The 27,042-nt window shown below is 32.4% G+C and overlaps 1 protein-coding gene across 2 annotated transcripts; it reads right to left on the reverse strand.

Moving 5' to 3' along the window:
* Positions 1 to 755: 755 nt before the first annotated feature.
* On the reverse strand, positions 756 to 24,805 carry LOC122713776 (G protein-coupled receptor kinase 2). 2 transcript variants are annotated; one of them, XM_043934535.1, is made up of 8 exons: positions 24,559 to 24,805; positions 19,234 to 20,716; positions 8,403 to 8,498; positions 4,827 to 5,184; positions 3,412 to 4,318; positions 3,065 to 3,202; positions 2,630 to 2,758; positions 756 to 2,304 (listed from the first exon to the last, which is right to left on the reverse strand). In XM_043934535.1, exons 2-8 carry the CDS (start codon positions 19,283 to 19,285, stop codon positions 2,209 to 2,211), a joined length of 1,776 nt encoding a protein of 591 aa, XP_043790470.1. In that variant the 5' UTR covers positions 19,286 to 20,716; positions 24,559 to 24,805; the 3' UTR covers positions 756 to 2,208. The 2 variants fall into 2 exon arrangements, with proteins under 2 accessions (XP_043790470.1, XP_043790471.1); XM_043934536.1 differs by having other exon boundaries at positions 19,234 to 21,737.
* Between the last annotated feature and the right edge of the window lie 2,237 nt (positions 24,806 to 27,042).

The raw sequence follows: 27,042 nt of genomic DNA on the forward strand, positions 1-27,042 counted from the left end.
TAAATCGATACCGCTGAGACATACACATTTGTTTATCTTAAATACGTAATAGTATATAAATATTTCTAGTGAATGGGCTGTTAAGTAAATGAACAAATTATTCAATAAAAATCATACATAAATTATCATGATAAAATAATTATATCAAATTATATATCATATATACATATACATATGTATGCATATATATATATAAATCCATAAAAATTAATTACTTATCAGTCCATTCATAATTTATCTCGGCCTTATGTATAATACATTAAAAAAAAAAAAAAAAAAAAAAAAAAAAAAATTACAAGAATCAAAGACTAATAAAACGAGCCACGTAATTGTAACGATTTATCAATAATCTTGAAAGAGATTACTTTTTCTTGGTTCGCTATCAGCCTCATGTTCTCGTTTACATACTTATAGCCAATTCTTCTTTTCAATAGCATAACAAATTCTCCTCAACATTATTATATAAATAAATCTTAGTGTATGCGTTTGATAGCATTTATATGCTTCGTTATCTGTGCGATTCATCGATTTTTTCTTGAAAAGATCTTGGAAATATTCGATTAAAGAATACGTTTTAATATACTACAAACTGAATCATTTGTAAAAAAGAAAATTGAATCGCATATCAATTTGTGCGTATCTCAGGACGGGTTTCTCCTCGTTGAAAACTATTCGTACTTAAAAAGAATTTTATATATATATATATATATACATATATATATATACACGCAAACATCCGTCAAAAAGTAAAAGTATCAAAACACAGACTTTTAACGCTCTTTAAATGCATCTACTCGGTTCGAGTTTCACTTGAGAAGAAAATTGAACTAATTAGGCAGTCGATGATTACACTGCTCACAAAATAATGAACTTAAATTGTAATTTATATCATAATCTGGAGTTTTCAAGATATAATTTGAGTATAGGATTCAGTGACTATTTTGAGCAATGCAATGTACATTCCAAAATGAAGATTGGAAGATTGTCAATCAAGAAAGAACACTCTGATTATAAAATAAATTTCGATTGAATTTTAGATTATGTTTTTCTATACTCAAAATAATCAGAGGATCGTGTACTCAAAAAAAAAAAAAAAAAAATTAAATACTAGGATCTTTAAAAGTAATATAATAGTAAAAAAAAATATCTCTAGTCATATTATTCTAACACAAACGACCCTGTGATTATTTTAAGCAGCGAATACAATTAATTTCAACTAAAAAAATTAGTTAAAAAATTAGAATGCCTCTGGAACTTGCTCCAAGAAACGAAAGAAAATTTTTTCGGTTCCATCGGAGCATTTTTTTCACAGTATATTTTTATCATATTGCAATTTTCACGCGTATATTTTCTTTATCCGTTAATAACATTCTTACTATCATTATCGCATGTGCACGCGCCTATCGACTGCTCTAAGTACACATACAAAATTATATGCACGCGACCCCAATTACCGATATGTAATTGCGCCATTCGTAAACATATTTACGCGAACATTGCATATATGCCAACGTGTGAATGCTCGAAATCACGCTCATATTCATGTGCATTAAGTGTACATAGACCAATTGAATAAAGAATACCGTTCAGTAATGGCCGTAAAACATATATAATGAGATAATACGTAATGAGAATTCAATATTCCAAACGTCATTCTCCATAAATACCTACTATTGCATTTTCATTCGATAGAAAATAAATATCAAGCGCTGCACACGCAAAAATAAATAATATTTTACGATCAATTTCATTCATAAAGAATTTCATATTTCGATGTAATAACTACATAGTTGCATCCACTATTTCTTTGCAACAAGAGCAACATTTCTCTTGGATTTTTAAGATTACGAGGCGTTGCTTCTATGTTACTCTTATTACAAACGTATTTGAACGTATCATTCTCGCAAGTATCAACGTATTCGTCGCTTCTTGCTCCGAGAAACCTGAGAAAACATGTGTCATGTGCTTGTAGTGCTGAAAGTGCCTCTTCTCAGCTAGCCCTCTTACAGATGAGTGTGAATCTCATAAGATAACACACCAAAAATCGGCGCCAAAGTTGCAGAGCTTACTCAGGCATCATTTTTTGTTGTTTTTCCTGTTTCAAAGCAGCTTTGGGCAGCATCTGAGAGCTCGTCGACGTCGTCCGCAACGACGACGTCGCATAGACGACGATGTCGGTTGATTTACACTATTTGTGTTCACCTTGGATCAGCTAGCTGGCATCTCCGAGTTTTGGCTCTGCGACAACTCCAGTAGATGACACTCTGATAATGGTATTTGTCTTGTACGAGCACTTTGCTTTTTCTAGAGTAAAGAAAAAAAAAAAAAGAAACGAATCATTATGATTATGATTAATTAATGGAATAATTTTAGTGTTTTAATATACTATATTAATTATAGTGTTTTAATATACTATAAATACTCTAAGAGTTCTAAAATTTTATAAGCATCATTTTTATTAACTTAATTGATTATTCGAATTTTAATTTGAATATATACACTATAAAATAAACTATCTAGCTTGTTAATTATGAAATGGATAATATTTCTTTTTTTAATTTCTTTTTATAGTTTAAACATCTAAGTATTCTAATAAATATATAAGCCAAAATAAAAGAAAAAGATTCACCTGTCTTCGAAATGGAAAGCAGCCTCTATTTTCGTTATTTGGTGGTGGATGATTGATCAATAGATCAGGAGTAGGTGTGTTGTTAGGACCTAACACGTTCAGTTCCTTAAAACACTCAGTCTCTATCATCTGGAACAAAGAGGACCAGTTTTACTGCGCAGAAAATAGAATCTCTTTGATCGAATGAAACATAAATCTTTATGATAAACGCAACTGCAATATAGATTGCTTTGAATGCTAAAACTGGTTCACTGGAACGATAGCAGACTGCCTATGACGTACAAGGAACACTTTTGGTGCGCTATATTTTTCGATGTAAGTAGAGAATCAATATATATTTCGATACTATAACCATATCAAGATGTCCCCCTCCCCTCTATTTCTCTCTCTCTCTGAAAACCGATATAAATATTGAAAGTACGTTAAAAGATTTACCTCGTTTTGCCATGGGATAGACACGCTACCAGTATTGAATTTGCTATAGAAGGTATCATCAGTGGCGTCCAAATTGACACCTTTCACTGTAGAGAATTGCTCAATGTCCAATACATCTTTAGCATACACCGCATGAGGCTGTAAATAACATAAGTAAATGTAATAAAGTGTTATATAAAATTTTGATATTTTTAACTTATTTTTAATAACTATTCATATTAAAGTTAATTATATTTGCTGTAATTTTATGATTTTACATCATAATAATTATTTAATAAAAAATGCCATTATTCCCATAATAAGGAAAGTATAAAAGGCAAATTAAAATTTGAACGACACCTACTCACATCCGGCACAAACGGTGGTTCCCACATACCGGCCTCGACCCTCTTCCAGTTTAAACACTGAAAGAAGTTATGCAACTTTACTTCCTTGGCGCCATGTCTACCGCACTTGCAACCCAGTCTGTTCTTCGGGCTCTTTTTTAATAATTGCTGACACAAACTCTTCGCCTCCTCGGTAAACTTGGCAGAATACCTTTCTTGATCTTCTTTTACCCTCCTGTCCACTTCTTCCCGCTTCACCTTTTCCTTTCTTGCACGAAACGGAGCTTGACCCTCTATCATCTCGTACAGAAGACATCCAAAACTGAACCAATCAGGTGAAAATGTATACTTCTCATTGTCAATCACTTCTGGTGCCATATATCCAACTGTACCAACTCTTCCTGTCACCATGTCTCCCTCTGTGATCTCCACAGCCAAACCAAGATCAGATATTCTTACATGGCCATGATCATCTAGCAGAATATTTTCTGGTTTACAATCTCTATAAACTATTCCTTGTAAATGCAAATGCTCCAGGCCACAGACCACCTCGGCTGCATAGAACCTGGCACGATTGATGTCGAAACCAGGCTCACCGCCCATGTTATAAATATGAAACTTCAAGTCTCCACCGTTCATAATTGTCAGAACTAGACACAATGCATCCTTGGTCTCATAGGCATACGCTAGGGACACGACGAATTTAGAGTTGATCTTTTGCAATATATTCTTCTCTATGAGTACCATGGCTTCTCCTTTTCGTTTTTTGATCCGTTTCTTTTCCAATTTCTTGCACGCATACATTTTTCCTGTTGCTCGTACTTGACAAGCGCATACCTCACCAAACCCACCCTTTCCCAGCACTCTGTACATACGGAAGGTCTTGTACGTGACTGGTTGAGCCTCTAACCATTTCCATTGAAGATACCTGAGAAAAGAGAGAGCGATTGTTAGGATATGCGAAATGGCATTGATAAAACACTACAATAGTATTGAAGACAAATATTTGCTGATTAGAGAGCTTTTAATGGGATGCTTTGTCGGCGAGATAAAGATTGACAGGTTTCATTAGAACTCTAAATGGAAGACTGGAATGGTTATTTTAATAAATCATATTATAATATTACGTTCAATAATTATTCATATAAAATAATTTATTAATTTAACTTTTGATTTTAGTATTAGCAATAAATTATTTTTTTCTTCATCTAAAACTATATTAAAATTTGAGATATTTAAACTGATAATTTTTCATTACCATATTTCATTTAAAAATTTATTATCAAACATTAAAAATAAATTATACTTTTTATTTAATGCTAATGGAAAATAATATTCTGCTGAATCTCTGAAAAAAATAATTCCTCAAATGAATAAATCTCAACGAAAAACCAACCGTCTTTTAAAAGAAAAAACTTCAGTTTGAGTTAAATTACCTATAGAAATAAAAGCTGGTTTGGAAAGCTGAAAAAGGCTCGCCAGCGAGGAAGTTTTTCACGGTCTGCGCGATCTCCACAAAGAGCTCCTTGCCGCCAGTGCTGAGCCTCTCCTCACACTGGGCGATCAAAGAATCGTTTAGGATGTCGACGACCTCTGAGCCCTCTCTCTTCAGGTATTGCTCGAACAGGTCCTTGGCCAGCTCAGTCCGATTCTCATCCATCTCGATCTCGTATTTCTCGATGGCGTCCAGAAAGAGATTGTACCGATGGTAGGATGGTTTCTTGTCCTGGCAGAATTGCCTGAACAACAGCCTACCAATCGGTTGCTGATCCACCACATAGCTGTACCTGATATCTATATCAATGAAACGGATAAATGATTAATTAATGTTTATAATTCCTTTCCAAATTCTTTGGAGAGAAATAGAAATAGAAATTTCAATTTTCAATTTTTTTTTTGTTATAATTTCTTAAGAAAAAAATTTAAATCTTTATCACTTTATTATATTTATATTTGTCTATATTATGAAAGATATATTAAAGAACATTATATTTTATTTCTATATCATCATAGTCATATATTTTTATATACGCATATTATCATGCATAATTTATTCATTTAAATTTGAAGCGCTTTCTATCACCTCTTTCATATATATATTTTATATATATATATATATATATATATAAATTTACGTGGAACATCTTGGAAAGATAAGAATAAAGCACTTCTATTAAAAAAAAAATCGACGCATAAAATTCTTTTTTACCATACTTCATGAAACGATCTCTATAATCAGCCGGAAGCGAACGGCGAGTCTAAACGGTTTCTCAAGCATCAATCACTCAATTACACTTCGTGTTAATTTTTTTACGAGCACTCGACGGGCTCCCTTCGGTTCTCAATTATGAAACGGCGCATCTCGAATCCGCGTGGGATTAATCGAGTTGCGCGGAATATTCTTGACGCGTGGTCCCTGATAATCCATAGCCAATTTTGACGCGATTCCACCGATTATCGACAGCTCTGAAATCCCGCCATTTTGCTCTTAACGGATTGGACTTGACTGCAGAGAATTCACTTCGATTCCTCGCGAAGCGATGTATCGATTCGCGTTTTCGTGGTCGATTAATTTTAGGGAATTTAATGTTACTAGAAATATATGCAAGTATTTACCTTTACAAATTGATTAATTCTTTATAATGATACTTTTTTAATTTTTAAAGAAAAAATATATATTTATCGATTAAATTATTCATAACTAAAGTAAATAATTTTTTAATTATTTATTTGCAATTTATTTCTCAATGGTTAAAATATTATATATATTATATTATAATATATTAAAATATTATAACATATTAAGCATGATATTTTATAAATTGACTTGCTGATTATTAAATCATATAAATATAAATTAAAATTCATTATTGTTAAATATGACTTAATTAATTATCAAATATATTTTTACAATTATTATTTATTATCAAATTATCTATAAAAATAAAAATTCTCAAATAACAAATATAATAAAATATAACAACAAATATATAGCTATTCAACTTATATCTTAATTAATTCAAGAAACTCATCAATTTCACAAGAGAAATAAATTTGAAGAAACAAAAATCCCTAATCTATCAATAAAAAGAGATGAAATCCATCTCTATATCATACACCAACGAAACCACAATCTACAGGATTACACCTAATCCAACAAATCTTCTGCTCAATAACCAGGAAACTCTTCCAGCAATCCCTCCCCCAAATCCTTTAGCGATCCATCCAATTTCAATCACAAAACACCCCACGAAACTCGTTGTTCCACGATCAATCAACCATGGCTCATCAATCAACCGTAATATCTCACCCCCTAAGACCATGTAATTCGAAGCGTGGGGCACTTGTGCCATGAAAAGAGACACTTTCACCGCCTTGGGCACTCATCACGGCTTAATTAACCGGCGACAACGTGGCTAGAACACTTTCTTATCTTCCTATATAACCTCTCTCTTCGTCGTGACGTTTTTTTCGCCTGAGATTCAATAATCCGGCGCGAGGTCGCCGGAGGGTTACGCGTTGATTAATCATGAGATTCATGGGGGGGGAAAAGCCCAGGGAAGAAGTATACGACATATATCGTGTTCTAGTTCCTAAAAAAAAATCCAGATTGAATATTGAACGAGTTGACACTTTTATGAAAATATTTTTGATTGTTTAACATAAAATGATATAAGCGAATAATAAAATAATAATTTTTGAATTTATTCACATCTCTCGACCCTCAAAAAGATTATTACATAGTTAGAGACTTTATGAGAATATTTTTATTTGCTTTCAGAATTTCAAAATTTAGTGGAAGGAAAGAATATATATAATAATTTTTGTATTATCCCTATTTCTTAAAAGAGAATATTTCTCTTTTCGAAAAACACTCGTATAAATTACGTTATATACATCCTATTATTTATAATTGATGCAATGTATATTTTTTTTTTTACTCTCGATCACAACATTCTACAATCGAGAGCGAGATCGAAACTGGAACGATCGAGAGATCGAAAGTTCGTGAACCCGCGACAAACACACAAAGAGGAGTCAAAGATTTTAATTGGCGCGTCTATTCCAGATCTCTCCTCTTTCTCTCTCTTTATATATATATATATATAAAACTATCCATCTCTATCTTGCTCCTTTATCCCTCTTATCGGCGTCATCTTATTATCGTTATCGGTTGCCGGATTAGAATAAGAGGATTGAAGGTTCACCGATCGTTTCGAATGAATATAGACAAAGGAGAGGAGGAGAGGATACAGTGAAACTCCATTTAGTATCCGACTCTATGAAGGTCTAATTAACCTAATGTAATGTTCATGTAATAAGAGTTCATTGATTTTCTTCGTTACTTTACGACTTCTTTGCTCGAGCAATAAGTGTTCATCAGGATCGAAATATAATAATGGCGGCAACAATTCAAAAACCAGCTTTTGGCAGTAATGGCGGGAGAAAAAAAAGGGAAATGTAAGATTAAGTGAGTGAAAAAAGTTTAACCGAGTGAAAGAGATTGTAATAATATTTAAGATGTTAAAATTTGATCGACAAATTTTTTTTTGATGCCACAATATTATTATTTTATTACAGTAAAATTTAAATTTTGTTTTTGTTTAAAATCTAATGGAATCGATAGTATGTAAATTATTGATTTGACATCTCGAAATTCTAATGGAATTCTATTGTTTATTGATGTAGAAATCATTGATGTATAGAATACTGTTCTAATAAATGAAAGTCAAGTAGAATTCTATCGAAGATTTACTTATTATTTAAAAAAAAACAAAGCAATAAAAAATATAATTCTTTTTAATAAATTTAAATGTAAAAAATAGAATTATTTTCCAATAAATAAATAAATTGAAGATATTATTCCATTTTTCGTTTTAAACGCATAATAGAAATTCCATATCCATACAAGTCAAATTTACAATCAGCGATAATACGTCAATTAAAAATTCTGCCCCAATAAATCAAATTTATCGCTTATAATGTAACATATTCATGAGAGAAATACTCACCCAATTTATCTTTTAGGCCTATGCATTGGGAAATGTGCGGGAATTGGAGTATCTTCCGCCATTTTTTACTCTTACCCTTGTTGCTGTCACCACCGCCTGAAAAAAAAAAAGAATAATAACAACAAAATTAAGATTAATAAATTAAGATTAAAAATTTTGAAATACGATATATGTGTGTATAATTTTTTTTTTTTTTAATCAGATAAGTCAATGAATCAAGAAATAAATCTTGTATAATAATTCAGAAGAATTAAGAGATCTGTTATTTTATCAATGATTACCACTACATAAGGAAAAATAAATTGGCGAGGCGAGCAGCGATTTTCCTGGCTCGAAACGTTTCAATTATGCAACGATTCCTGTCTTGCAACGATCGCTAATTAAAACTGCAATAGAGGATCCGTTTCTGCGATTCAACTTTACAAAGTTAAGCGTTGGTAATTGGCGAACGTTGCTAGATAATTTGACTTTAACCGTGGAAAACAATTTCGAAATCTTGTGAAAAGGTATTTCGAATAAAAAAAAAAAAAAAAAAGAGAAAAGAAAATGTACACAAATGGATCAAAAATCAATAAATAAAAATAAAATTGCGAAAATAAAATTGCTCAATGATAGTATTTATTTTTTTCAATTTTTTCTTTTTTAAATATTATCCACGAAATTACCCGCGAAAAATTGGAAATAATAATATTTTGAAAGATTTATAAAAATAAGATTGGAGAATTCTACGATATCATATTTTTTTATCTCTTTTCTCTCTCTCTCTCTCTCTCTCTCTCTCTCTATAATCTTTTTCGTCTCCTTTCTAAATTGGAAAAGATTCAATTATGCTCGGTTGTACGTATGGCGTTACGTCCATAAGAGGAATCGATGGAAAGATTTCATGGAAAAATTTCTCTACCGTGCAATTATGTTTCTGACGTCCACAATCTTTTTAAATTTCCATCCCTCTCGTGTCACTCGCGTGTCTCTTTTACCCTGCTCCACACGTCCTATTTCGAACAGCCCCCTTCCCCCTTTTTTCGACCGATGTACCATATTCTATCATGCATATCAACGATGATATCAGATTGAACCTGTCGTTGGTAATTTGTAGAAATTCTACGTATCTCGCGAATAGACGTCAGGGAAATTCCTTCACGTTCCTCGGCAAACTTTGACGAGATATTTTATTCATGAAATTTTACGCGTAATAATGAAGAAATGTAAATTGTAAACAGCTACTCGATAATTCTACTCGATCGATCGATCTCTGAGCGTGAAAAATGTAAAAAATGCGCATAAAAAGATAAAGGAAAAAAAAAAAAAAGCGAATCTACCAGATTCAAAGACTTAACAATATTTATATTTTTAATTTTCTGATTGCTTGGAAATTTTGAAAAATATTATTGGAATAAAAATTCTAAATTTAAAAATTGTTTTTAAAGAAATAAAGGTATATATCGAGATGAAATTCGGAAATTCTCGAACATTTTTCAAGAATGCTGGTGGAACCATTTCGCGGATAATCGATACGCGAGAGCGCAGAGATAGAGTTTCCGCTGGAAAACCGCGATTCAAGTGGGACAATTCCGTTTTACCAGTCGGTAATTAATAGTTTTCCAACGAAAAAAATTCCTTTTTTTTCTGGGGAAAAGCAGTGAATTTATACGCATTATAATTATACAATATCAACAAAAGATAGTTTAATCATATTGGTAATTGCATCTTGTAAGAGAAATGATTAAATCATTATTAGAATCAACAGGTAATAAATTAAAAAAAATCAATTTTCATTAATGGAAAAATTTAATAGTAGTATTCCAATACTACTAAGTAATCAATTTAAAATATTCTTTTTCGAAGAAATGAATTTAATTTACTCATCCAGGATAAAACTGTTTCTAATAAATATTCATAAGAGAGTGGGTAAAAATGATTAAACTTGTTAAAATATAATGAAATATTTTTCAAACGAACGAGATTCTACGAAAGAAACATAAAATTAACGAATACCTCTACCAATATGTATTTATTAAAATAATATATATTCACATCTTCTATCACATTTTATTACCTATCTGTTGAATTAAATATTTTTACTACTTGATACCATCATCAATCTCCCCTATACACAACACGAAACAAAAACAAAAAATAAAAAAAAAAAAAATGGAAGAAATTTGATAAACCAAGAAATTAACCATCCTCTTCTCGACAATAATTCAACCGTGGCGTCCTCCAATCGACTTTCGACTTTCAAAAGGAACCTCTTCTTCCTGCAATCGAAGAAAAGGGGGCGAAGGAAATTCAGTCGAATCGATCTTCGGTGAAAAGACTTCGAATAGGGGTTGAATCGAGGGTGGTTTTTGCGACCGGGATCCGATCGTGTTTCCGCCACCGTGCACTCGAGGGTCTCGTGGAGGCGGAAGTGGAGGAGTCGAGTCGCGGGATCGGAGAACTCGTAAGATATACGCCGTGCGATAAATCAAAGAGGACTGCTTCCATCGACAGAGAATTTCTCTTCCCCCCTCCTCCATCGAATTTCTCCACGTGTTATTTCCACGATTGTTTTTTTTTTTTTCGATTCGAAAGACGAAATTCGAATTTTGGATCGCATCTAGATTGAGTAATTATTGGGGAAATATTTAGATCTCCTCTATATGCAATATATAGATTCGAATTTTTAATGTTAATTTATTAAAGATTAATTGCTATCAAAGTAGTAAACGATTTGCAGAGATTTATTTTTATCGTTAAAAATTTTTCCTTCGATTAGACTTATTTATTTATTTATTTATTTTAATTAATCAGAAATGAAATCTAGGGATAATGGAAATAATTCGCGTGTTCTTTCATTAATTTATTACGTTAAAATCATATCGTCTATGATATAATTATCATCACAGTTGGCCATTAAAGCGGATAAAGCAAGACAAGCTGCAGCCTTCCTCGTTTTTTTTTTTTTTCTTTTGTTTTGTTTTCGCTATCTCTGTATTATTATCGTGCCAGAATTATTATTGTATTTGCCTCGTTATTGGCTTCAATAAAACAGCGATAACACGATCCCCACTTTTCCAAGAACGATTTGATCAACGTGAAACAAACGTTGAAAACAAGATACATATATATATATATATATATATATATATATATAATATGTTTTCATTTTGTAGAAGAGATCGGATATTTGATCCATGATCAAATTGAAATTAGCGAAGAAATTATTTAACAATAATGAAAACAAGAGATCGTAAACAAACAAATCGAGAATATGAATAAACATTCCATGTGTTATGTAATGTAAATGTACTATTGAAAAAATGGGATGTTTAATATAAATCCAGAATGTTTACGCATTCGTTGAAAATTTAAATCGCAAAATGATACACGATATAACAAGTGATCTTCATTTCTTCGATGATTATTATTATTATTATAATACATACAATATAAGAATTTGCGTAAAAATATATAGAATTTAATAATCGATACATAAAAATCAAATAAAACGCGATGAAAACGAAATGGAATCTCCATTAATTTTCTCAATATTTAAATTTTTTATACCAATATTTCCAATATTTCAGTTTATTATCATTTTCCGATATTTCAATTTCTTACTATTATGTTCCAATATTTTTATTTATATTTCCCAATATTTAAAATTTCCATCACTTTTCAATATTCCGATATTCTTTATTATTAATTTTCGATATTTCATAACTCTTTATTATCTTTTTTTTTTCTTTTTTTTTTTTTTCGATCAATCTTCAACATCTCACTTTAACGAATGATAATGCATTTCCGACATTTTGGTCGGTTTTCAATTTTCGGTACAAAGCTTGGGAAACGGTTAAGTAAATTTCAGAAAATAATCGAGGCAAGGTCGAGCGGTTCATTCATCTCAAAACTGTCATAAACGCGTTACAACGTCGCGGTTAATAACGCACCGGCGGAATACATTTGCAAATTAATGAAAGTGGAACTAAATTTCGTGGCCCACGTTGCGAGCCAGAAAGCAGAGGAACTTCGTTGTTCGAACGCGATGAAATTCGTTGTTATGATTAATGATCGCATAGTGATTTTGTACAGTGGAGAGGGGAGGGGATTTCTTCTTTTTCGGTGAATTTCATTGATGAAGGTCGGTGAATGGGGTATTGCGTATAACGATGGTAATTAGCAGGAGACCCTCCCATTGTGAAATACCTTACCCTTTCTTTTCGATTCTTGGAGTATTGGATAGGATGAATTTGATATTCTTTCTCAGTGGAAAGGGAACATCATTGATGTTAAGCTTTTGAATAAAAGATTCCAATTCTTATCACTTTTGAATTATAAGATATAATGTATTTATTGCAATCTTTTTGAATTGAATAAAGTATAATGTATAAGTAATGTATTAGTAAAGTATAGTGTTAGTTAAGCTGGTGTGTATTAAATATTTTATTATAAATTCATATTATATTTATGAGATTTAAAATATTAAAAGATAATTAGAATATTCTGTGAAACTTTCTTTATATGTAATCAAATTTAAAAAAAAAACTGCAATTAGATTACTTTAATTTAATATTTGGAAAAATTGTAACTATATTATTTCATGATTTTTTTTCCTATTTTGAATTTGATAATTTTTGTAAATTTTATAAAATGGTGGTTAATTGATTGAAAAAAAAATTATGTGACAATTATTTTTGGCATATTATAAACGAAATATGATATGAATAAGTGATTTAATTTAATACAGATATAGATACAAATTTTATTTTATAAAATTATTAAACAAAGTAACGTCTAATTATAAAAGTAAAGAAATGAAAGAATATAGTCAAGTATATAGTCATGATATGAATGGTAATGATATTGAATGGTAGCAAACAGTATAATTACGTAGATTTAATATTTCTCGTACAACTCAACGTGCGTCAACGAGAAACGACGTGACGTTTCAAAATAATCGTTGTCCCTTTTCGGATCTGCAAATGCAATCATATCACGTTTGTAACTAACGGTACAAAGAAATTTATCGTTTATCTCTGTTTCTCTCTCTGATCATTTTTATATAACATATAAAAATAAAAGCGGAAAATAGGAAAAATAAAATAAAAAGAAAAAAAAAAGAATTGTAACTTCAAGAGTTTAATGAATATAAAAATATAATTAATATCTATTTTTACAATTAATGTGTAATAATTATAAGATACTGAACTAGTAAATTAATAGAAATTACGAATTTCAAATTTTTTAGTTATCCGACTTATTTTCAAAAAGAATTAAAAATTCATGAATATGAATTTTATGTATATTTTGTAAAAAATATATATATTTTCTCTACGACTCAATGTATAATGAACTTATTATTTTATAACAAATTCTTAAAATTGCAATTATGTATATTGTAAATTAGAGAGATCTTGAAATTCTTGAAACATATTATTTGAAAATTAATTACCATTTCCACGAGTTCCTATTATAAATAATGCAACTAGAAAGTTAATTAAATTATTAAAACTCGGTGCCAACAGGAAGCTTTCAATTCATTATCAACATATTAATTGGCCTTGTATTTTTACAGGAAAGGAAGCACGGAATATTACTTCAAACTTCACATTTCAAGTTTATCATCATGAGCACTATATCTTGCAGAGTATATTTAAAAAAATTCGAGACCAACTCTGAGAAGAGGTCTAAATAAGGAGAAAAGTTTCGCGAAAGATAACGGATTATTACCAATTATTGCAATAGTCATCATTTATAAATATATATATCTGTATATATTGGAGAAATTACACAAACAGAATTATTGAAGGCAAGTTTTATACTTATAGAGTTTCAAAAATTCTTTAAAAAACTTTTTTCATATTTTTTTCTATTATTATTTTTTCTTTACATAATGCAATTATTTTCAATATTATTAAATTTATCTGATAGATACGCTTGTTCATCTTTTGTATCAAACAAACATTCCTGTGACCTAAAAATTCCCTAGACACAAAATCTTTTTTAAAAAATAAAGTTTTTCCTTGTATCTTGTATATATATTCTTTTTCACATGCACAACTATATACTATTTTCTTTTATCCTATTCAATCTTCATCAAATTCATTTTTCCTTGTATTTTAAAAATTCTCTTTTATATTCAATATACAAGGATACAAGATTTCCTTTAGAAAATAACTTCTTTCATAACTTCTTATTTATAAATTTTAACGTCATTGTTTTCCACACAGTGCAATTCTTCTTATTCCATTTAATCTTCATTAAATGAATTGCCCCATTAATTGAATGTTTTAAAAATTTTCCAAATATCAATTCTTCAAAGAAATATAAACATTTCTCATTATTTTTTTTTTTTTTTGCACATCATCAATATCTCAGCAAACGAACCTTAAAATAAAATCTTTTCAAATCCTAAAAATTTTCTAGATATTAATTTCAGAAAAATTTAAATTTTAAAATTTTAATTATTCTTCTAATCAATTATTCATTCTTCTTTTTTCCATATAAAATAATTCTTAATTCTTCCCTAGATACCAATTTTATAAAAATCTTAAATCAGCTTTCTAATCAGAATAGCACCATTCATTTTCCTTTTTTCACATAAAATACCGTAAGAAATCACCCTAAAGCAAAATCTTTACATTTTTCAACTCTCTGACCTCAATTTTCAACAACCCAATCTATCGTCCCACAGAGATTACTAGTACTGCGAAAATGACACCCTCGCGGCTAGCAATTAACCCGAGCGCATTTCTTACGTAATTCTCCCAAACGTTCACTCCACTCCTTCGTGCACGAACAAACACATGTATAATATTTATAAAGTTCAGTGAGACGATGCGATTATAGGCCCATTGACGTCGTTGGCGCATCACGCGAGCCCATTTACCTACTTTTGCCTTGGCCACGCAACAAGCTCTTTTTCTCTTTCATATTGTACACATGTACATTTGTCTATAATATTTTATTTCTCAAAGATTTAACGACAATATCCTACTATTAACCGAAAATCTCATTCTGTTACTTTATCATATAAAAAGCACATAAATATGTTCATTTTGTTGATTTTATGGTTTTTTTTTTTTATCTCTTCCAGTAATTAACTGGGAGTGGTTCAATATTTCAAAGTTAAAAAGATGAACATGATAGGCTATCAAGGTTCATACCTTGAACCTTATAGCCATAGTTTTAATATTGCTCTTTAAAATGGTAAAAATTAAAAAAAGTAACTTAATAAGTTTTATTGCGTTTTTCTTATATGATCTAGAATAATATAAGATAAAATAAAAAAAACCTTATTTTAAGATTAGCATACATTATTTGCAATGTTAAGTAGAATTCAAATTCATTGACGTAGATATATGTCCTTATTTTTTTAGTTGATTTTTTCAATATTCATATATGAATGATAAAAATTGTAATATAATAACTGAAAAATCTAAGATTTGATTTTATTATACTATTATTACTTTTTCAATGAATAATTAGATAGATATAAATACTACTATAGCCATTAATAATTTATAAATTATTTATTGTGATAGAAAATATAGACACATTGAAAATAGCACATTTTTAAAATATACTAAATAAAAAAAAGAGAGAAAAAAATTGTGTTATTCAAAATTCAATTGACAACTATAGAATATACATTTATTTCTATCTATTACGATTTCTCTCTTTCTTTCCCTTTCCGTTCAAAAAGCCTTGTCACAGGATGTGAGAAAGCGGCTGGCACTACGCTAATTAAAATTCGCCACTTCTTCGAGTCTGCAGCCACGCAACACGCCCATTCCCCGCGAACGAATCGATGGAATCCTCGCTATTCCCGTCCTTGCCTGCGGTTTATCGCATTTCAATCGGATGAAAGGTGGAACACACTTCCCCTTCGCGGAGATTCCTTCACGGTGAAAGAGGTTTGATGGGATTGGATCGAGGTTTGATAATTTGACTCGAGATTCTGATAGGATTCTTGCTTGTAAGGGATTGCTTGCTCGTATAATGAAAACATGATTTCTGGTTTAGAGAATTCTGTCTTTCATTAAGTTTTTTTTTTCTTCTTTTTGTATTTTTAATCTATTCATAATGTTTTGATAATTTAAAAATTATATCTAAATGTTTGAATTTTATTATGAGAAAAAAATATTATGATGTAAATAAATGATAATTTCATACAATATTTGAAAAGAATAATTTATCGATAATTGCATGAACGAAAATTGATATTGATCTTACATGAAAAATTTATGAAATTTTTAAACTGAACAAACTTCACGTTGAAATTTTTGAAAAATTGCTATGTGTTATCAATTTTAAGAAATTTGACTAATGAATGATATGCGAATGACTTTAAAGTAGAATATATAAACAATGATAACTTAACTCTGAAAATAATTATACAATTATAATAAAGAATATGAAATAAAAATATATGTAACGATAAAAATGAAAAAATGTAAAAACATTTCTTAACAATATCATCTAAATCAATGATCAAATATACTATATTTGATTAATAATCATGATTGATTATTCAAATTCATCCATTGAATTTAAAACGAAAAATAAATTCTAAAATAAAATGATAATCAATTATGCTTCAATATAATTCACTGTACAAATATCTATATAATAAAAATCTAACCTAATCATGTGGATTAACCAAAAACATTTCTACCGCCATATTTGATCGGTAACAATCAGAAACACATTTATTTGATCTATGAGAAAAAAATAAATTCTACTACACTAATATTCAATTTCACAGTATAATATAAACGTCCAATTAATAGTTTATATTTTTAACAATAAAAATCTAATCTAACCGTATTAACCAAAAATATTTCTACTATATTTGATTATCATAAACACAAATCTAAAATCTTTTTTAATCCAAAACAGACGTAGAATTCGTTCAAAACAGTTTCGTCACACCGACAAAAGAAAACTTTTGTAATCAGTTCGCGCGGCCGTGTTAGTCTAATTAGTATTCCGCGACGATATCGTAAGACGCTTTAGGTAAAGGAAAATTTAGCTTCCTTAACAACGCCGCCTCGAGGCTCCCGCATGAAATCTACAATTACCGACAGTGCACGGGCGCGAGCACGCTCGTGAACTCGTGTCAATCCTCGATGCACTTTATTGCACGCGATACAAAGGGCAAAAGCATAATAAGGTAAAGTATACAGTTTAATTAGGATCCTGTGCCAGCGCGGGTTCCCATTAAGCCATTTGCATGTAAACCATTCATCGTGGAGTAGCCTCTCTAATAGTAACGTAATTTCGAGTGTGGCGAATAAATATCCGTGGGAACATCGACTTGGTCTGTTTGTCGCGAATAAAACAAATGAGTTTTCATATAAAGTTTTACCATATATTTTTGTTTCGTTTTCTTTTGGTTGCTTATTCACGGTTTATGTTCAAAGTTTGAAAGCGTATTACTTTATTGCTCTATTGAAAATTCGCGACCAAGAAACGATCGTTATTTTTTATTGAAATTTTTATTATAGTTAAGTTAATTTAAAATATGAATTCATTTTCATGAATCATCGAATAAGAATTTTTTAAATAAAGATTTTTTAATTAATTACATATCATTGACACTAAAAAATTTTAAATTTGAATAATAAAGATTTATTAAAAGCGCCTAGTGTAAAATAATTCCAAAACAATTCATAAAATTCTACAAAGCTATTCTAGAATTTATTATCCTAGAATCATCTCCTGATTTAAAGATAATTTGAAACGCTATGTTATGAAAATTTAGCTATCCGCCTGTGAAACTTACTGCAACAGATAGAACTGATACTTTTAAATAATAAAAATAAAAAAATATTTCAACTTATTTCATTTAGAATAAAATATCATTTGTATATTTTTTATTTACATTGAATTTTTATAATTTACGTTATTATAAACTTTTAATATCGAATAAAATTTCAAAATATATTTTTAACATCATTAAATTTATGCTATTTAATAATTTATAGTTCTATTTAATAATTCTTTTATTTCGTTATAAAATATTTTTGATTGTATTTACATATGATAATTGCTCGCTATTTCAATAGTACATAAAAGATATTATGGTGTTTAGTATAACAAGGAACACAGTGCACAAGAGAACAATATTCGCAACATAACAAAACAATTACATAAGATAATATGGAACAAGTTATGTATGGAACAAGAACCGGAAATTTAATGTCTGTGCTGATGATATGGAACGTGGATTTCATACAGTGAAACCCTATCTATGTAACTTTCAATGCGATGTTTAACCAATATTTTTTCTTACACGACTATAAAAATTCTCAATGTTTGTTAACTTTTTAAAAATTGATATATCTACGTCGATAATCAAAATTGTAATGATAATAAATTAGATTTTAATTGAATAAATATTAAGATTTTAATTTCTATATTGAATAATAAAAAAAAATTAATCCTTCTTTATATTAAACTAACTTTACTTAAACTAACAAAAGCTAACCTCCAAGTTGAACTAAAGATTAGATATCGAGAATAATAGAACTTTTATATGAATTGCTTCCTGAAAGTTGCAGAAGGCTATAAATAAACGTAAGTTCATCTAAAAGCAAACACATACGACGCTTAAATCGACGAAGAACCTCATTGGAAAGATAGTGTATACGCAAATAGTAGTTCCGGTAATAACAGTACTGCCAATCAAGTATCACAGGTGCTATTCGCTCGTAGTAAAGGTAGGTTAGTATTCACACGATGTGAAAAGAAAAACATGGCGAAAGAAAGAGACAAATAAATAATATGAATAACATTTCTAAATACATATAATTATCTATACGGGAAATAATGATACATCACTTACCTTCTCTCGCTTTGAGATATACAGTGTTTGCTACAATGTTCTCCAACTCCATCAATTCCAGCTTGATCGAGTTTATGCGGCCGAATCAACGGGGAGAAACCTAGTGAGCGACGAGCAAGAAGGGGAAGAGCGTAGGCCTCGAGCGGAAGTTGGAATGGCTGATGTCGTTTTACGGGGTTGATCACCCTGTCGGGCTCCAGTAGACCAGCTCCCATCTGCGGCCCCAGGACACCACCAGGGCCGATCAGTCCCCCTTCACCGAGGACCAAGGACAACAGGAAGGACGCCGACAAGCTGTTGGACGGCTTGATCGACTCAACTCGAGTTTGAGGTTCGAGATTGTCCGGCGTAAGTCCCGCCGTTTCGCGCTGACACCGTAGGAACCACCTATCGGTCGAACTCGAGTTCGTTGGCCCCCTCTGTCGGTCAAAAGCCGACGTTTCCCGCGCGCCACGGAATATATATATAGCAAGCACGCAAACGAGTTACACGAAACCGGACTTTTCACTTGTCACACTTTATCTTGATTTCCTTGATCCACGGTAATCCCAGGGTCAAGGAGCAGGTTTCTCGAAAAACACTTGTGCCAGCGAACTTCTTCCGTATCAATGGTGGATCGTTGCATTTACGTGTGTTCGCACCGTAACTCTCTCTAATCCACAAAAAAGAAACGTATTAAATGAAGCTTCATGGAGATGCGGCAATCGGTAAGTCGTTACGGAACCAAACAATCAGAATGCTCAGCGCTCGTCTTGTTTTATATGTTGTGTAACCTTTCTATCTTACTCTTTTTCTTATCCCGTGACTGAAGATGATACACAATTGTAATACGCATTCACGTTAAGAGAAGAAAGACTATAGTTGTAATCACAAATGTCGTTATGATTCGTCGTTATTCGTCTATTTCTTTCTTTGAATTGACAATACTTCGTGTTGTCCTCTTTAAATAGCAGAGGAGATCGTGCACAAGACACGCTAACGATTGCTTCCAATAATCGTTACCACAGCAGGTCCTAGTGACACGTTAGCATGCCATCATAAAAATGTCACGTGTATTCTGCGGATTCACGTACAAACACGACACTCGTATGCACGTAGCAAGGCGCCTTTCACTTTAACGACGGCGCGGGAGATGCCTGCGCATCCGCTAGATTCCTCTTTACAGATCGTGTCTTCGATTGTCGATTCGTGAATGTCGAAAGACTGATCACCCACAGATTTCTTCCTTTCTCTCCATTGAATCTCACAGTGATATTACCGATATCGAAGTACAATGGAATACAGAAAAACTGTTGTAATTCCGTGTATTGAAAACACGAATTTAATCTTCGCTCTAGCAAACGGATCGAGATTTTATGTTCTGTATACAAGGTGCTTTTGACGAATACCTTTCTATTTGTAAATTTCCAGTTTCCTTTCGTGTGAATGCCGCTCCGTGAAGCGTTTAATGTATTCCTCTTTACATCGATCCCTGATGTACATTCTAGAATGAGATTTCAGATTGGCCGTTATTAGTGTGAAAGGATTTGCGGGCGTTCACAGTGGCGTAGCCAACAACATTATTACAAAATTAGAAATTTTTATTAATTTATAACATGAATTGAATCTTAAGAATAATAATCCTCATTCCTGCCGAAATATTCCTAACCTCTCAAACAGACATGGCCGACTGTATACGATGATCAAAAGATGATTACTATTTAAAATGTTTGCTACGCCACTGCTTCCTTGCGACAGGAATGAGAGGATATCTCGATCGTCTGCGCCGGTCGTTCGTTTCTTTGCGTGGCGTGAGTGAATTTTAAAAAATCACTATGCTCCTCGCGCCTCTGCCGATTTATCTACAACGCGCAACAGACACACGCACTTATCGTTGCGCGTTCTGCATGCGAAACTATAGGCGCGCACATGTGCGTGAACACTTTGCGCAGCAGGTGCGCTACGGGGATAAAGATAACGACGAGACTAACCGCATCGTCGGCGTAATATTCTACGCGGTAATCTAATAACTTTTTCCAGAGCTCGATTCCCACCGATCATCTCTCTCATCCTTTCTCTTTACACGTCTCTTTTGTACATCACGATGATAGAAATATGTAAGTACATGGAGAAGGAAATTTAAATCGAGGATATAATAGACATTTTTCTTATACAAGAATTTAATCTTAGGATATAAATGTTCAGAATTTTTACGATTGAAAAATCTTTTATTTATTGTACATAATATTTTTGATCATTGATTGTTAATCACAACATTGAAGAGATAAAATATCAAAAAAATATGCGATATTAAAAATGTAAAAATATAGAATATAAAGATTCTAATAAAAACAAACTTCATTATCATATCCTGTATATCCCCACACTACTTGATATAACCCAGTCATGATCATAGTCATCGAATGGAGTTCCAGTGGAATTAGATTCAAACTAGATGGATTCTCATCAAAGTGGCTCTTATGGCTTGCTGCATTACACCGGTAAATCCTATTAAACTGCAACAGCTAACGAATGGGTAACCCGACACGGACTCTAAATTAAGTAACAGGCGAAAAAAGGGGAAGTGGGGAATAGGCAGAAGGTGGCGGCGGAAGAGGAACGACGAAGATCGTTAAAGGTTTTAAACGCTTTTTCTCGATGACGCGATTCCGGTACTATAGAACCGGATTAGGAAGCGGTAAACAATGATGATAACGAAGAAAAAAAAACACTAATAATAATAATATTATTGTGAGAGAAATAACGATAATCAGTTTCCTGATTTTCCTATCTTTTTTGATTAATTAAAATTTTTTTCTCCTTTCTTTATTTTTTTTTAATTTATTATTAAAATCTATTATTATTACTATTAATCAATAATTAATGAATTTCAAACAAATTAATATGATATCTGTATACATATAGTATATTTTCTAGAAAAATAACACAATTACCAATAACATTTTAGTATTAGAAGTATTATTTTAGTATTAGAATAAAATTCTAATACTAAATAGTGAATCGACAATTTGATTATTTGAATTAGATATAATATTAATATTCCTTTCCTATAAATGATGTCACATGTCCTATATCACACAACTACCCAATGCAGGTGTCTCAGAAAAAACTTCGATCGCATTAATCATCGAACAGATTATTCTTGCTTGATCGTTTGAACGATGAAGAATGAAACTGGTATTTCTAACCGTGAAACATAGAAATTGCCCACGCATTTTATAAATAATAAATTTTCTCTATTCCGAATTTTATATATCCTTCCAAAATGATGTATTCACATAACGTTTTACTTCTCTATCACTCTCCCTTACTAACTATTGAAACTATCATCGTTGTGTTAAAAGAAAATAAAATACTTGTTGTCATGTATGGTTAGATATAGTTATGAATATGAGAAAGAAAGCTACGAAGGGATATTTGTTTTCTGTCGATTGATTCGCAGGGGATTATATGTGGAAATAGAAACTGCCAATAATCGATCAATCGTGGTGGGCACCGTTGCACATATATATATACGTATATATGTCTCTTTCATATACGTGGGAAACATTGATATCTGTTAAAAACATCTACGACGTGTCAGTAATGCGTTTTATACGTAACGATTATACCACAGACATAACACAGGAAATTAAGAAAAGCAAAAAGAGCAAAGAGAAAAGAGAAAATTGAGAAAGAGAAAATTCAAAAAAGACTAATAAGAAATCTTTGAAGAGAAAAATAAGGAAAGAATAAATAAGAAATTTACAAAAAATATATATATAAATGATTTGAAAGAATAAAAAGAATAGAAAAAAGTTATCAACAACGTAACAAAAATATCAATGGCACATACACAGAAAATATACAATTATGGAAACAAAGGTTTTTTCAAGTGTAAATTTAATTTCTTATCGCACATGTATATTTAAAAATCAGAAAATGAAAAAACACACGTTTCTTTAATTAAAACGAAATTTAATTGTATTTAAGAAAGAGAAACAATAATTATGTCACTGATTTATATCTATATATTTTTTTATGTTCGAATTACGAATAATATAATAACATATAAAAAAATGATTTAATGGAAAATTTTAATCGCGAATTACCATTGTCAAGATGCAAATTGTTTACCTATATTTGATGGTTGCTTGCGTCAGAGAATTTGCAGAAATAAATAGCGAACAATGCAACACTATCGATACGTTCCAGACAAGAATCTTATATATCTAGCCATTGGAAAGATCACAATAATGTAATAATTTTAATGTTTTTTTTTCCCAAGAACAAGTGAATTTTCACAATATCCTTGTTTTAAGACGAAAAAAAAGGAACAATTGGAGAGGAGATGCGACAGAGGAGACACGATGAAAAAGCACGCGGCAATGTAACAACGCGAGAAGGCGCGGAAAGCTCGTAACTCGCCAATGAAAGGGGCGATTGAATAAAAGACAATGAACATCGATGGCAGCGCGGGCGAGTTCATTGAAAGGGAGATGGAACTTTTGCCCGCGAATCGAGACGTATTATAGAATGGCAGACACATGTTTTCCCAGTGCACAAAATGCCTCTTGTGCGCGTGCATCAAATTGAAGAATCAAATAGGGAGAAACAGAGGGGGCTCTTTGTCCGTCGCAGACTGAAAACACTTTCCGTCGCCGCACTTCGAGCGAACAACTTAATTTGACACTGTCGGTATTACTACTGTATGTTTTTCTTCCTTTTCTATCTCTCTTTCATTGTTGTTCCACTCACGAGAGAATAATAAAGACCGAAGAGTTTGATGATATTAATGACAAAATAAATAATGAGATGGATTTAATGCATAACGATCAAGGAAATAAGAATAGGTCGTTGATTATAAACTTGGAAATATTTATAGACGATAAGAAATATTCTAGATGACACACAAAAGCCCGCCTAAATATTCTCGTGATTGAAACGTGACTTTACTACGAACAATCACGAGATGCCGGCTTTCAAAATCTATCACACGAGGTAACACATGCAGAACGGTATATAAAATCTCGGAATAGACGAATTTATGACAAAAATATAGCATGCAATGTGCACATGGGTGTGTAATGTACAATTAAAATTTTCGTGAATACGAAAAAGGAAAAAGAAGAAAGTAGAGAAGAAGAAAGATGGGAATGAGAGACGCCGTTACCGACGGAGCGTATCGTGTCTCGCACGTCATGGGCACGAGTCAGTACAATATCATTTCGCGAAACACGAGACGGGCGAAAACGATCTTACGATGTTTTTCATGGGGATAGGCCGGTTGAGCGAAGAAGAAAGACACGTATGGTTTTGGTACACCCGATATAATGTAACACACACCGATAGCAGAGCACCGTGCGGTCGTAACGGCGACACGAAGAAAGCGCAATGGCCGACCGCTGCACCTCTGCTGGTAGCTTCGATCCTTCCTGGCCACGAGGACTTCGTACACACTTGATCGTTCAGGGATCGTCACGCGCGCACGATACGCCTTCTCCGAGTCCCTGAGACCGTTAAAATCCGTGGATGTTTTTTTTCCGTTTCACGAACGCAGCCAGGGACGGTTCGTACTGTCCGATCGTATGAACCCGCTGCCACTCGCACCAGACCGCCACGCACCGTCCCGTCCGCTGGATAAAAACCGACTGACTGGCATGCTCCTTCTCGAGCCGCGATGCACCGCCACGGATGAGAAGGTTAGGTGGAGGGGACATGGTTGGGCACCGAGGACGACGCCTCCACCCGGAGGTGTGACAGAGACGCAGATAGACGCGCGGACGACTCCGATTGGGCGTGGTAGAGTCCCTAGGCTCGTCTTTGAATACCGACTGCGGGTGCGATCCTCGCGGACGCCATATTGATTTAATCGCTCGCGCGGCAATTTTAAACACGTGTTTCATTAATTTCAAATTTTCGTATTTGATATTTTGTAAAACAAAAATATTAATCGAAATTATTATAAATAATACGATATACTTAATCAATCAGGAATTATTTAATAATGTTATACAATAATAATAATAGAAATAAAAATTGTATTTATCATTGCACATGGATACAGGTCGGTAAAGTGATTTCGCGCGAAAACCAACGTCATTACGGCGCTACTCTTTGTCTTTATGATCCTTTGAAATGCGACTGTTCTGTGAATGCAATCGATCGAGACGCGATTCGAAAAAGAAATAACAAATGATGATCGAATCATAATATACTAGCGTAATCGGCTTTTCGTTGAAATCTCCAAGGTGCGATGACGCGGCGTCTATTACCGGGCGAGAAAGATGCTTGGTATTTTTCACGCCTTTACGGACCGACTCTAATTTCGATTCTTTCAGAGCCCTCGAAAATTACCCCCTTGGCAGGCCGACGAAAAAAAGAGAAAGAAACTAAATAAAACGAGCAATCCGACCAGACGTCGCTTGCAACAATGCATCTGGAGTATCAATCACGTATGTCATTAATGGTTGCGGTTGCGGTTACAAGGCATCGAGAACTATAATTCAGGCGGGTCGGTGTACCCGTGATACAGCGCATTACGTGGCGAAACGCGATTTACGATGTCCATTGTCGCCGACGATACAAAAAAAGACCGTTTCATTTTTGCACGAACCTGTCGGTCTTCGTTCTACTGCAATTTTGTAATTTATCATCGTGATAAGAAAATCTCTGTTCGCTATAATCCTTCCACGCAGTAAAAAGGGAAATGGAATTCGAGGAGAGATTTTTATAAGTTACAAGTGGAAAATATTCGAAACAGACAAAGTTCTCGAAGATGATCGTGACACAGCTCTACATTTTATTCGGTGATGTAGATCAATTATTTCCTAATCTATCTTATGCAACTTTACCGTGTCTTTACCACGAATTCAGCCCTGGTTATTTCGACATCGGTTCGTTCATATTTCTCGCAAAATACGAATAGTAAATTTTTTAAATGATTTTATAATTATTCGATAAAATATTATTTTATAATTATTAGATAAAATAACAAATATAACGACGAATAATAATACGGAAATTTAATTCAAATAATTCTGATCAATTTTAAAATATTGTTTAATTTCGAGTAAAATAAATCACCATTTCTACGCGATTTTTATAGAGGTATCAGGAAAGCGTGAAATGGAATGATCAGACCGTGTACTCGAAACGGCGTGATAGTTTCGCCAAATTGCCAAAGTTGTTAATTAAACGTTGATCAGTGGAAATTTCTCAAGTAGGAAATTCCTCTCGCGTAAAATATCGTGAAGTGTTGAACTTTCGGGGGAGGGGGAGGGGAGGGGGAATATCGTGGAAATTTGGCCGCGAGATCGAGCCAGCGAATTAAGTCCCTCTTCTCCCATCCCGTCCCCGCCTTCGGCGGATGGGTGGCTCGTATCGGAAGTATGTCAAGAATTTAGGCCTGGGCCATTTTCACTAATAGCTCATACGATAATTGCTCGTTCGTATTTGCCACGATTACGCCACGTAAATGAACCGTGTCAAAAGCTGCCTGTTACTCGAATTATACGATTTCTTTTCCTTTTTTTTTTTTTTTTGCCAGCATCCTCGTGACGGCGGCGGTGAGGTCATGATCAAGTGGAGAACGGCGAAAAAGAGGCGCTTCCCCACGCTTCCTTCAATTCAGAGCTCTCGTTTCTTCGTTTCTCCGCGATGGAAATTTCTGAATTTATCAGCAACGTCCTCGAACCATTCACGCGTCCATTGATTCCGGTAATTTAATTGCCGACCTCTGTTGACTTTTCGGATTAATTTCAATCTATTCAAGGTCTTTCCTCTTTTTTCTCTCTCTCTTTTTTTTCAATCAATTCAATTTTTTTAGTA

This window comes from Apis laboriosa, unplaced genomic scaffold (genome assembly GCF_014066325.1).
Source record: "Apis laboriosa isolate Shangri-la unplaced genomic scaffold, ASM1406632v1 scaffold26_cov146, whole genome shotgun sequence".
Classification (NCBI taxonomy): Eukaryota; Metazoa; Arthropoda; class Insecta; order Hymenoptera; family Apidae; genus Apis; species Apis laboriosa.

Bases quoted from the DNA above. Each gene is read 5' to 3' on its own strand.
- LOC122713776 (XM_043934535.1), bottom strand. From the start codon at position 19,285: ATGGAGTTGGAGAACATTGTAGCAAACACTGTATATCTCAAAGCGAGA. The intron at 4,319-4,826 runs GTAATTTAACTC...CTCTTTTCTCAG, and splicing joins ACCAGCTTTTATTTCTATAG to GTATCTTCAATGGAAATGGT. The intron at 2,759-3,064 runs GTAAATCTTTTA...TCTTTGTTCCAG, and splicing joins CTATCCCATGGCAAAACGAG to ATGATAGAGACTGAGTGTTT.